The sequence below is a fragment of the Oryx dammah genome, unplaced genomic scaffold (genome assembly GCF_014754425.2).
Source record: "Oryx dammah isolate SB20612 unplaced genomic scaffold, SCBI_Odam_1.1 HiC_scaffold_7, whole genome shotgun sequence".
In the NCBI taxonomy this organism is placed as follows: domain Eukaryota; kingdom Metazoa; phylum Chordata; class Mammalia; order Artiodactyla; family Bovidae; genus Oryx; species Oryx dammah.
In genome coordinates, this window is record NW_024070191.1 from 16,653,867 (window position 1) to 16,665,814 (window position 11,948).

The 11,948-nt window shown below is 38.1% G+C and overlaps 1 protein-coding gene across 1 annotated transcript; it reads right to left on the reverse strand.

Annotated features, from left to right (window-relative positions):
• Positions 1–2,078: 2,078 nt before the first annotated feature.
• Positions 2,079–2,931, reverse strand: LOC120865760 (GTP-binding nuclear protein Ran-like). Its single transcript, XM_040243113.1, has one exon. It carries the CDS (start codon positions 2,891–2,893, stop codon positions 2,246–2,248), a length of 648 nt encoding a protein of 215 aa, XP_040099047.1. The 5' UTR covers positions 2,894–2,931; the 3' UTR covers positions 2,079–2,245.
• Between the last annotated feature and the right edge of the window lie 9,017 nt (positions 2,932–11,948).

An 11,948-nucleotide genomic window follows, 5' to 3' on the forward strand; every position in this document is an offset into this window, starting at 1 on the left:
TTATTCTCTGGTCCTAACACAGAACAGGATACAAATTTAAACTTTAGCAACCCTCGTCTATTTTCTGTAGTCATAATAAATGTTCAGTTCAGTTTCGTTCAGTTGCTCAGTCGTGTCCGACTCTTTGCGACCCCATGAATCACAGCACGCCAGTCCTCCCTGTCCATCACCAATTCCCGCAGTTCACTCAGACTCACCTCCATCGAGTTGGTGATGCCATCCAGCCATCTCATCCTCTGTCGTCCCCTTCTCCTCCTGCCCCTAGTCCCTCCCAGCATCAGAGTCTTTTCCAGTGAGTCAACTCTTTACATGAGGTGGCCAAAGTATTGGAGTTTCAGCTTTAGCATCATTCCTTCCAAAGAACATCCAGGACTGATCTCCTTTAGAATGGACTGGTTGGATCTCCTTGCAGTCCAAGGGACTCTCAAGAGTCTTCTCCAACACCTTTGCAATTTATTCCAAAATAAATGATTTTCCCCAGAGGAAAAGAAAGGCAAATGTACATATTCCCTTCTGGACTCCAAGCCTTAGGAGGGCAAGCGAGATATCTAGTCCATTGTAACCACCACACCTAGTAGAATTAAGTGTCTGTTAATCGGAGGTAACTGCATTTTTTGATTAACTAATAGAGAGACATTAATGAGTAATTTGATTGAGACAGTACGTTGAAGAGACAAAAGTATTTTATCATAGCAAGCTGTTAGTGATAAAAGCACTGGATTAGCAACCAGAAAGACTGATTCTAGTTGAACAAATTGTGAGAAGTTGGCAAAATTCCTTAATCTCTTCAAAACTTTCATAAATACCTATGTGCTTTAAATGAACCATAAAATTATGCTTTGTAATTTAGGATGAAAAACACTACTTATTTCTGTTCTTCAGATAAATCAGACAGTGAGTGACCTGAAGCATTCCAAATTATTATTTTGTTATGTCAATGGTATTTTAAAGAAACCATTAGTTAATTTTATCTGTCTGTAAAGTTGTAATAACTCAGATTTTACCTTCAGCGTACAAATAAAATGATACACATTTTGTTGGCTGGAAAATGCTATTAAAAACTATCCTACTGTATTTTGGCTTCATTTATTCCTCCAGTAATAAGTACAATTATCAACATTTTGATTTAATATCTCTTCAATTTTCTTATTTTGGTTTTAATAGTATGACTGTATAGCTTTCGGGTTATTACTGAGTTAAAATTTTTTTCTTTCTGTAGAGTTCCTATAAAATTTTGATGAGTTCTCTGTGTAACCCATGTTTTATTGTCTCTGGGGTTGTTATAGTTAAATACTTTAGGTCAAACATTTTATAGGATACACTTATTCCAAGTAAATAACTCAGTAGGAAGCTCATTTCTGCATTTTTCTTTCTTGCTTGCTTATCTACTGTGACAAAAGCCCTTTCAAAAGATTAACAACACTGAATGTTTAAAAATCTTAGGAAGTGATAGGAAATTAGCTTGAACCACAGATTTTGAAAATTTAATAAAGCATTAGTGTAGAAACCAACCAGTCAAATAAAAAACAGCCAGTTTATTATTATTTTGACAAACCAAAAAACTCATTTAAAATGGCTGCAATCTTTCCATTTTTGCCATTTATGGTTAGAAGTCTACCAGTAATTCCATTGTAAACCCAATTTACAGAGAGTGTCTACTTGGCAATAAAAAAATTAATTCTAGTTTTAAGAGTTTTTATTGTTGTTGTTGCTGTAATATGCTGTGAGATTATTGTGCCTAAATTCATATGATTAGAGAATACCACTAGCATTCTCATCTCTACTCTGATAATCCCCTCCCCAACAACATGGTAGAAAAGTGACGAGAAATTTTCATTTCTCTTTCTGGGTCTTTAAAATATTTAACACACAATGGTATTGTTTGTTACACATATTAAAGTATTTGATATACTCTTTTTGTGCATACTTTATTTTTATTTTATATTTTTTAAGTTCTTTTTTTTTTTTTTTTTGTCATGTGACTATAGCAGTCTTATATTTGAAACTCAAGGAGGAAACAACTGTGTTCCAAAACACCTAAATATGCAGATCCAAAAAATGAAGGTTTTTTTTTTTTAAACTGCCACATTCACTCCAAAACCCATCCATCTCCTTCAGCATCCAAAGATTAAGCACATGTTCTGCTTAGCTATATAATAAAGTGGCAAACACGCTGCACCACTGACATCACAGGACAGTTGCCTATAAAACTAGACTTCTGACGCTGGGCCCCAGCTTCACTTTCTCACAGGTCATCATCTTCATCCGGGAGAGCAGTTGTCTGAGCAACCTCTAAATCGTGCTCGTACTGTGCTGCCAAGGCTGGGTCCATGACCACCTCTGGCGGAGCAAGAGCAGGCATGGCGACAAACTCCAAGTTAGGGTCTCCAATCAGTTTTCTAGCAAGCCAGAGGAAGGGCTTTTCAAAGTTGTAGTTACTTTTGGCAGAAATGTCATAGTACTGAAGATTCTTCTTTTGGTGGAAGACAATTGACTTTGCCTTAACCTTTCTGTCCTTAATATCCACTTTGTTGCCACACAACACAATTGGGATGTTCTCACACACTCGTACCAGATCTCTATGCCAGTTAGGCACATTCTTGTAAGTAACTCTTGATGTTACGTCAAACATTATAATGGCACACTGAGCTTGTATATAATAACCATCTCTCAGTCCACCAAATTTCTCCTGACCAGCTGTATCCCATACATTGAACTTAATAGGTCCTCTGGTATGGAACACAAGAGGATGGACCTCAACACCCAAGGTAGCTACATACTTCTTCTCAAATTCACCAGTCAGATGACGCTTCACGAATGTAGTTTTTCCAGTACCACCATCACCAACCAAAACAAGTTTGAACTGAACTTGGGGTTCTCCTTGGGGAGCCATCGCGATGTTACTTCCAGAAGCGTCTCCGCGCCCGTCTGACTCTCTCTCTTTTTTTTTTTTTTAACTTTACACTATCGTATTGGTTTTGCCATACATTGACATGAATCCGCCATGGGCGTACATGTGCTGATATACTTTCTTAAAGGAAGTAACAATCTGATAATAATTGCTTTTCTGAGTAAATAGTATCCATATAAGCTAATTCAGATCATTAATATAATTCACAATAAGGGGCTGATTTTGGATAGCTGGGAGATATTATTTTAAGTTTATATATTTCTGATCCAAATCCCTCCATAGTTGTGTGCATAGAATAGTAGGAATAATGCTAGCTTGTATAACAACAAAACTCCCCACACAATAACAGTTTACTTAATGCTCATGGAGTGGTATTGGATGGGAACCAATCAACAGGGAGGCTGTCTTCCATATTATAGCTGTTTAGTGACCCAGTTCAGAAGAGACTGTCATCTTCCCCACACAGCTTCCAAGATTGTCATAGTTGCCTTCTTTCCTGGTATCTTGGAAGAGAAGAACATGCAAGACTATGAATGAGAGTTTTGTGGGTCAAGCCTGCAGGTGCAGCATGTCGCCTTCATGCAAATTTCACCGTCCAGAACTCCTATCAGCTAGGGCAGCTGGGAAAATGGCATCTGTTGATTGCATAGGAAGAAACAAAGAAATATGAAAACACAGATTTTTGAAGGTCACTTACTAATCTTTGCTACAACCTGTATGATTGATTCAGAGCACTGAGGACAAAGAAACATAGCTTCATTTAAACTTGATAAATTATGATAGGCCTTTGTATTCTTAAAAGGCTGATACAACGTCTCTCTCCCTAAGCTTGTAAATGTATATTAGGATCTGCAGAGAAGAGTTCTCCACTGTTCTGAAGTTTTCTTATTGATCACCAGCACTAGCCATAGTGGTCTGGCTGTGAAATATTTAGAGACCATTACTAAGTTGGTAATGAGCGTAGCTTTATTGTTACCTATTTTATCGTTGGTATCTTAGGGTAATAAACAATCAGCGAAGGTTTCAGATGACCACTCCTCCTCTCTCCCTTCCTCTCCATATGGCATTCTCTAGGTTGATTTTCCCACCATGAACTCATATTGTAAAATTTCTTTCACTATTTCATCTCATCAAAATTTATCTTTTCTGGAAATGATACAAATGAACTTTTTTACAAAAGTTCTTTACTCACAGACTTAGAGAATAAACTTTTGGTTGGGGAGGAGGAGGAGGAGAAAGGACAGTTAGGGAGTTTGGGATAGACATGTACATGCTGTTATATTCAAATGGATAACCCACAGGGACCTACTGTATAGCACAGAGAACTCTGCTCAGTGCTACGTGGCAGCCTGGATGGGAGGGGAGTTTGGGAAAGAATGGATGCATGTGTATATATGTCTGAATAACTTGACATATAGATAATACACTATAATACAACAGAATATAGCAAAATAGATGGAATGATATTTATGTGATTAGATTATAAAGTCTCTGATTTCCAATTTACTGGAAGGCTGTCTCTGCTGCCTTCTTGGCATGCACGTTTTGATGAAGAAAGTTGCCATAAAGGAGATGCTCACGGCAAGGAACTAAGGCTGACTTCTGGCCAACAGCCAGTAGGGAACTGCATCCCCCAGCCTGACAGCCTACAGAAAATGATGGCTGCCCATAACTCCTGAAACCATGGTGGAATAAGATCCTTCACTAGCTGAGCTTTCAGATGGAACCACAAACTCTGGGCCAACATTTTTTTTTTATTTTATTTATTTTTTAATTTGAGGATAATTGCCTTACAGAATTTTGTTGCTTTCTGTCAAATCTCAACATGAATCAGCCATAGGTATACATATATCCCCTGTGAGATGTATGTAGAGAGTAACATGGAAACTTACATTACCATGTGTAAAATAGATAGCCAATGGGAATTTACTGTATGTCTCAGGAGACTCAAATAGGGGCTCTGTATCAACCTAGAGGCATGGGATGGGGAGGGAGATGGGAGGGAGGTTCAAGTGGTACCAACATTTTGACTGGAGCCTGGTGAGAGACCCAGAAGCAAGGGCACAGCTAAGCCATGCCCTTATTCATGATAAAAAGCAATAGTGAGATAATAAATGTGTGTTGTTTTAAGCTGCTAAATTGAGGGTAGTTTGTTATTTTCAGCAATAGAAGACTAATACATGCCTCAAACAGTGCCATTTATACACTCTGTTACTTGGAAGTGACCTCCTAAAAGTAGGAACTGTATCTTTTCTATTTTTGGTGTAATTGATGCTCAACAGTCAATATTTGTCTATTAAGTGCATGAGCTAACATATATGTGTGTGTGAAACCTCTAGTCTTCAGTCCTCTGAGATGTGCAGCTTGGGAAAAAAGTGCATCCTTGGAGTCTTTGGCTTGGCAGGGGAGGGTATTGGTGATTCCCTTACACTGGTAAAGATCAAGGGATAAGATCATGTGGTCTTGTGTCTTTACACCAATTCCTGACTCCCACAGTCCCTTCCTGTTCCCACAGACTTCCTGTTTATTTGTATTGTTATGGAACTTTCCCACATATGGATGTTTTGTATCTTTTAGTTGTTATAGATTTAGCTTTCTTTTAGAGGTGACTATGTTTTGGATTTTGGAAGCACATTATATGGTTCTATATCAATGTATTATCTGCTTAATTGTGTATTAATTATAAAACTTTATTATTCTATAAGTGTATTCTGCTTTAGAGCAAAAGAATTACAGTATACAAATGCACAATAAATTTGCATATGTAAAACTTGGGGTATAGGTTTGTGTTACTTTATGTTTATTATTAAGCAGTTAAATTATAAAGCCCACTGTGCTGATTTTGATAGAGTGTCCAAATTGATAATAAAGAAGAATAATGATGAAAATCAACTGCAGGTCTTTATGGCTTGCCAAGTGATGGAAGCTCTTGATATTTTGAAATGAGGGTATGCAGGAATAAAGCAAATTCAAACTTATGTGTTTGCTTTCAGCTGGAGAATATGAATTAGAAAAATCTAGAGGTGGAGAAGCAGTACTTGCTGCCTCTGTTGGAGATTAATGTTTATTCAGCAATAAACTACTTCATTGTAAACCATATGTCTGGAGGAATTTAGAGATTCACTGATTTTTCATGCAGTGTTTTGATATATGGGTGTTGTAAGTTTCTGAGGGCTTTTGTTAGTCAGTAGCATTTTTCAGTTGTTTTGAAATAGTTTATGAACAAAGAGTGAAAAAAAATGGTAGAACATAAGAGTAAAACATTCAGTATTTACTGACAATCAAAAAATTGAAATATTTTCTAAAATAATTATAGTCTAGAATTGTCTAAAATTTCATGGAGGTTTTAAAATATTTAATTTTAGTGTATTTTTTAACCTATCCACCCAAGTCAGATACATGTTTTAAATATAATGGTTTTTAAAGGCTTTTTTTTTGTATCATAGAGTAATATTTGAGCCAGTGCAATTATTATATGTAATGATTATTAGCACAGTTACATTAATGTAACAGAAGAGAGGTCTGTATTGTTCTTTCTCCTATAGATTTAACTTTTATATAATTTTTGAAGACAGGGACGATTATCAACTTTTCTCATTGAAATTAAATATTTTAAAGTTCTAGTACTTAATACAAAGAAAGTTGCATAATGGTATAAGATCTGCATTATTCTCCTGAAAGAATCCGTAGAGCAGAAAAATACATTCCTTAAAAGGAATATTATTTAAACAGAATTAGTGCCAACTTTGTCTCTTCTTTGGGGTGGCATTAGAAACTAACTCATGTGGATGAAGTACTAAGTGACTGTTGTTTAGTCGCTCAGTTTTGTGACCGCATGGACTGTATTGTAGCCCACCTTTGTCCATGCGATTATCCTGTCAAGAATACTGGAATGGGTTGCGATTTCCTCCTCCAGGGGGTCTTTCCGACCCAGGGATCGAACCCATGTCTCTGCATCTCCTGCATTGCACTTGGATTCTTTACCACTGAGCCACTGGGGAAGCCCCTAGGTGATACGTGGTCTTAAATAAAATAATGTTAATAAAGTGCCAAGAGCAGTGCTAGGTAGAGGGTAAGGGCTGGATAAACTTTAGATTCTCTTCAGTGGCAGAAGAATCTCCATTTTACTCAAGCTTAGCTCACACACACAAAGTTCTATCTCGAGATTGCATCTGCTGTTCCTCGTGAGTCCCTGTATTGGTTGCCTCAGACTTCTCTCTCAAAGTACCACAACCTGGGTGGCTTAAAACAACAGAATTTTTTTGGTCCCAGTGTTAGAAAGTCTAGAGATCCAAGGTGTTGGCAGGACCGTGCTGCCTCAGAGACCCTGGGTAGAGTCCTTCCTTGTTTCTCCCCAACTTCTGCTGCTGTTCCGTGGCTTGTGGCTGTGTCATTCTTTTTTTTTTTCTCCCACTTTTGTTTATTAATTTTTTATTGCAGTATAATGGCTTTACAATGTAGTGTTAATTTCTGCTGCACACAGCGTGAATCAGCTGGACGTGTACATACATGCCCCGCTTCCTGAGCCTCTCTAGCTGCATCATTCTCATCTCCTCCCTGTCATCACATGGCCTCCTTGCTGTATGGCTTTGTCCTCCCATAGGAACAGTAGTCAGTTTGGATTACGGTCCTCCCCTTGTCCAGTGTGACCTTTTCTTAACTAATTACGTCTGCAGCAACCGTGTTTCCAAACAAACATATTCTCCCACGCTGGAGGTTAAGGGCTTCCAACATATTTTTTTGGAGGACATAGTTCAGCCCGTTAACAGACCCCATTACGTGAAAAAAAAATATTTAAAGTATACATAAACTGTGTAACAATTATGTTATAATCCAGAAAATGCAACTTGTTTGCAGTTAACAAAAATCACCCCTTTTTAGGTAAAAGCACATTCTCTTTGGATAATCATGTGTTGTTGTTGTTCAGTTGCTGAGTTGTGTCTGACTCTTTGCGACCCCGTGGACTGCAGCATACCAGGCTTCCCTGACCCCATGGATTATAGCACGCCAGGCTTCCCTGTCCTTCACCATCTCCCGGAACTTGCTCATGTCTATTGAGTCAGTAATGCCACCCAACCATCTGTCCTCTGATGTCCCCTCCTCCTGCCTTCAATCTTTCCCAGCATCAGGGTCTTTTCTAATGAGTTGGCTCTTTGCATCAGGTGCCCAAAGTATTGGAGCTTCAGCATCAGTCCTTCCAATGAATATTTAGGACTGATTTCCTTTGGGATGGACTGGTTGGATCTCCTTGCAGTCCAAGGGACTCTCAAGAGACTTCTCCAATGCCACAGTTCAAAACAGTTCTTCAGTGCTCAGCTTTCTTTATGGTCCACCTCTCACACCCATACATGACTACTGGAAAAACCATAGCTTTGACTATATGGACCTTTGTTGGCAAAGTAATGTCTCTGCTTTTGAATATGCCATCTAGGTTTGTCATAACTTTTCTTCCATGGAGCAAGCATCTTTTAATTTCATGGTTGCAGTCACTATCCACAGTGATTTTGAGCCCAAGAAAATGAAGTTTGTCACTGTTTCCATTGTTTCCCCATCTATTTGCCATGAAGTGATGGGACTGGATGCCATGATCTTAATTATTTGAATGTTGAGTTTTAAACCTGCTTTTCCACTCTCCTCTTTCACCTTCATCAAGAGGCTCTTTACTTTCTGCTATAAGGGTGGTGTCATTGGCATATCTGAAGTTATTGATACTTCTCCTAGTAGTCTTGATTCCAGCTTGTGCTTTATCCAGCCCAGCATTTTGCATGATACACTATGCTGAACTGATCTCTGCATATAAATTAAATAAGCACATAATTTCTCAGAAATGGTGAGGGAGGCATATTAGAAAAAATGGGAAGAATGAGTAATGTGTGCAGATGACTGTGACCTCAATGTGATGATTCTTCTGACAGATTTCCTCTTATTTTATGTAACTAGTTAGCTACCCATGAGGATTGAAAACTCTTGGTTTAACTTTGAAGGTCAGATTTATACATGGTTTACATCTCTACTCCAGGAAAGTTGGAAAGCATCCTAGGATTATTACTGGAGGTTCTGCTTGATAGATAAGAAATGCAGGCTGCAGCTAGGCTGGAATATTGCCTTGTCTAGGAGAGTAATGGTTATTGTCCGCATTAGCCTCATAAGCTATAGCTCCAATCCCACAGCTTAATTGGGAAGTCTAATTCAATTGGTTGTTACCTCCTTATTAAGCCAATATATGAGCATCATCTTTAACTGGAAGAATCACTGAAGAATATTGCAGTGTTTAGATTGAAGAGAAGTTTGCTTATGCTTGCTTCCTTAAGCTGATTTCCAGGCACATATTTAAGGTCAGTACCTGTCCGTTGATTGAGTGAAGTGACAAGATAATGCATAAATTCAGTGTGAAAGGCGTGAATAGAAATAATTACAAAGATATTCCAATAAAACATCCCTTGCATGCCTGAAGTATGAGGCAGAAGTTACTCCATTTTAGGTTGTATGTTATTTCTTTACTTGATTTATGTTACTTCTTCATTTGATTGTTCTGTGAGTGAAGACATAGGAGGAGGTTATTGTCTAGTTCAGTCTCAAGATCTAGTTCTTTTGTTTACTTGTACCTTGTCTCATAGATGCATGCTATTGATATTCATCCGTAGGCTTTCTGTACTGCAGTCATATGAATGTCCATGTGATTCCTGAACTAAGGGAAATATAGTGTGAAACCCATTTTATCTTTCTCATTTCTAGAACTACAAATTTCCAGCTCTTCATGTTTCTCTCAGAAAATGGTCATAGTGTTCCTATTTAGCTATTTTAAAAGGATATCACAGCCCCTAGAGTTTCAATCAATAGTTTTTTGTTATAAAATTTCCAAGAATGAAATCCTTCATTTCATAGAAAATGTTTTCAGGATATTATACTAGGTTACATGAGTGTAAATTTCATAGTTGAATCCCGGTAGTGGAAGGGACCTCACAGTATCCAACTCAACTCCCTCATGTTTCAGAGAAGGAAACTAAACCACATTAATAGAAAGTATATTTCCTTAGGTCACACTGCCAGATAAAAAGCTAATGCATTTAAAATGAAAATCATAAAGTGATACTTTTTTGGGAGGCTTATTTAAAATTGTTATTTTTAACAATTTCCTGCCTTATTTTTCCCTGTGTCTGCACAAGCATTTTGTAACAAGAACACATACAACAAAATATTAAGTCATAAAAGAGTAGAAACAGAAATAAAGTATACTAAAAAAAATCAAAATTTTTATAAATGCTCACACGTTAGCCATCATTTCCATCTAATGTTCAGATTTGCTATAATCCCTAAGTCTCAGATCTCGCCAGCTTGTGATTAAAAAAATCCACATTTACCTTTAATATCCAAGGTGGTGCTAGTGGTAAAGAATTCACATGCCAATGTAGGAGACACAAGAGATGCAGGTTCCAATCCCTGGGTTGGGAAGATCCCCTGGAGAAGGAAACGGCAGCCCACTGCGGTATTCTTGCCGGAGAATCCCATGGACAGAGGACGGGTCACAAAGAGTCAGACGTGACTGAAGCAACTTAGCATGCATATGCACACACGTGATAGTATGAGGTGCCACTGGCCTCATTTTTGGAAATGACATCATTTCAGAGTGACCCTCAGCATTTCCAAGAGGTCTCCAGAGTTTGCTTCACGTTGCCTGGGAAGCTCCCCCAAGATCTCCATTCTTCTCACCACCCCCCCATTGGCTGGCCTTGCAGCTGCTTTGGTGGGCATGGATGTCCTTCTCCTGTGCCATAGGGGTCGTGGGTTCTCCATCTTCCATCTAAAGAATGGGACATGTTTTACCTTAGTTGCTCACAGTGCAATGAGGTCGAGAGGAAAGCTTAAAATAAACTTTTTTCAAGTTTTTCGATTAAAAGGGAATTACATGCAAAGACTAATAGACAGCTATCATGGAGGCTCAGGAGAATCACAAATTCCCTTGTAGACCAGCTCTCAGCCTCACTTCCGGTGGTCAGAGCAGCTCCTATTCACCAATGGGAATGTCTCAGAATGAATTCTAGATTCAGGTCAAAAAGAGTCATGAGTCCTAAGGGAGAAGGCTGCTTTTCTCGTCTCGGTCTAAGGACTGTGTTTCACATTCTCTTCTGCTCCCCAGTGTTGACACCCTGTCTGTCCCAAGGGCGGTCCCATCCTCCAGCACAGGGCGTCGTCTACCCTAATAGCAACAACATGACCCTCGCACAGTTCTTCATGAATGTATTTTCCGAGTCTGGTTGACTGAGGCTCATTACCCTGTCGGGGACATGACATGCCTGGACTTCATAGGGTAATACCAAGCTTAGCACAGTTTTGTTTTATGCCCTGTATATAAATGATTCAGAATGTTCTAATCACACCCAGGGTACTTTTCTCAGATTCCTTCTAGCCAAAACAAAATTATATTTACATAATTCATGTGATCAGAGGGAAAATATATTAGTTCTTTTACAGAAATGAATACAACTGTCTCGTTAGGAATATGTGTACTACTCTTACGTTTAAAGATATGAGAGCAAAAACTTCCTACCAAAACCAACTACAAAGAAAAATGAAGATAATAATAGATATCAGAAAAAAGCTTTATTAAATGAAATCTATAGCCAAGTGAGGAAAAATAATTTTTGGCTTGAATTATCAGAATATTTTCTTAATATTCTAGGTTCCCATTGTCACAGCTTGTTCATGCGTGAAAGCTTTCCATAAGAATTTCCCGGACCATATTTTGACTTCATAAGGAAGGCTGAATGGGCATGTATTGTGGATTTCTGTCTTTTATTGGAGATTGGGTTAGAAGTGCTCCAAAATAGCTTTTGATATAACAATGTGTGATTTGGGGATTTCACAAGTCAGTTCAACGAAAATAATAGATAAGTGACTTCTCACCTAATTGTGGAACTGGAAACTAGTATTCACTCAGCATACTTAGGTCAAAGCATCTATGGCAAAATGACATTCAACAGTTACTATGCTTTTCACTTTTATGTTAATATTTCTACTTGTAAATTTCTCTCTAGAT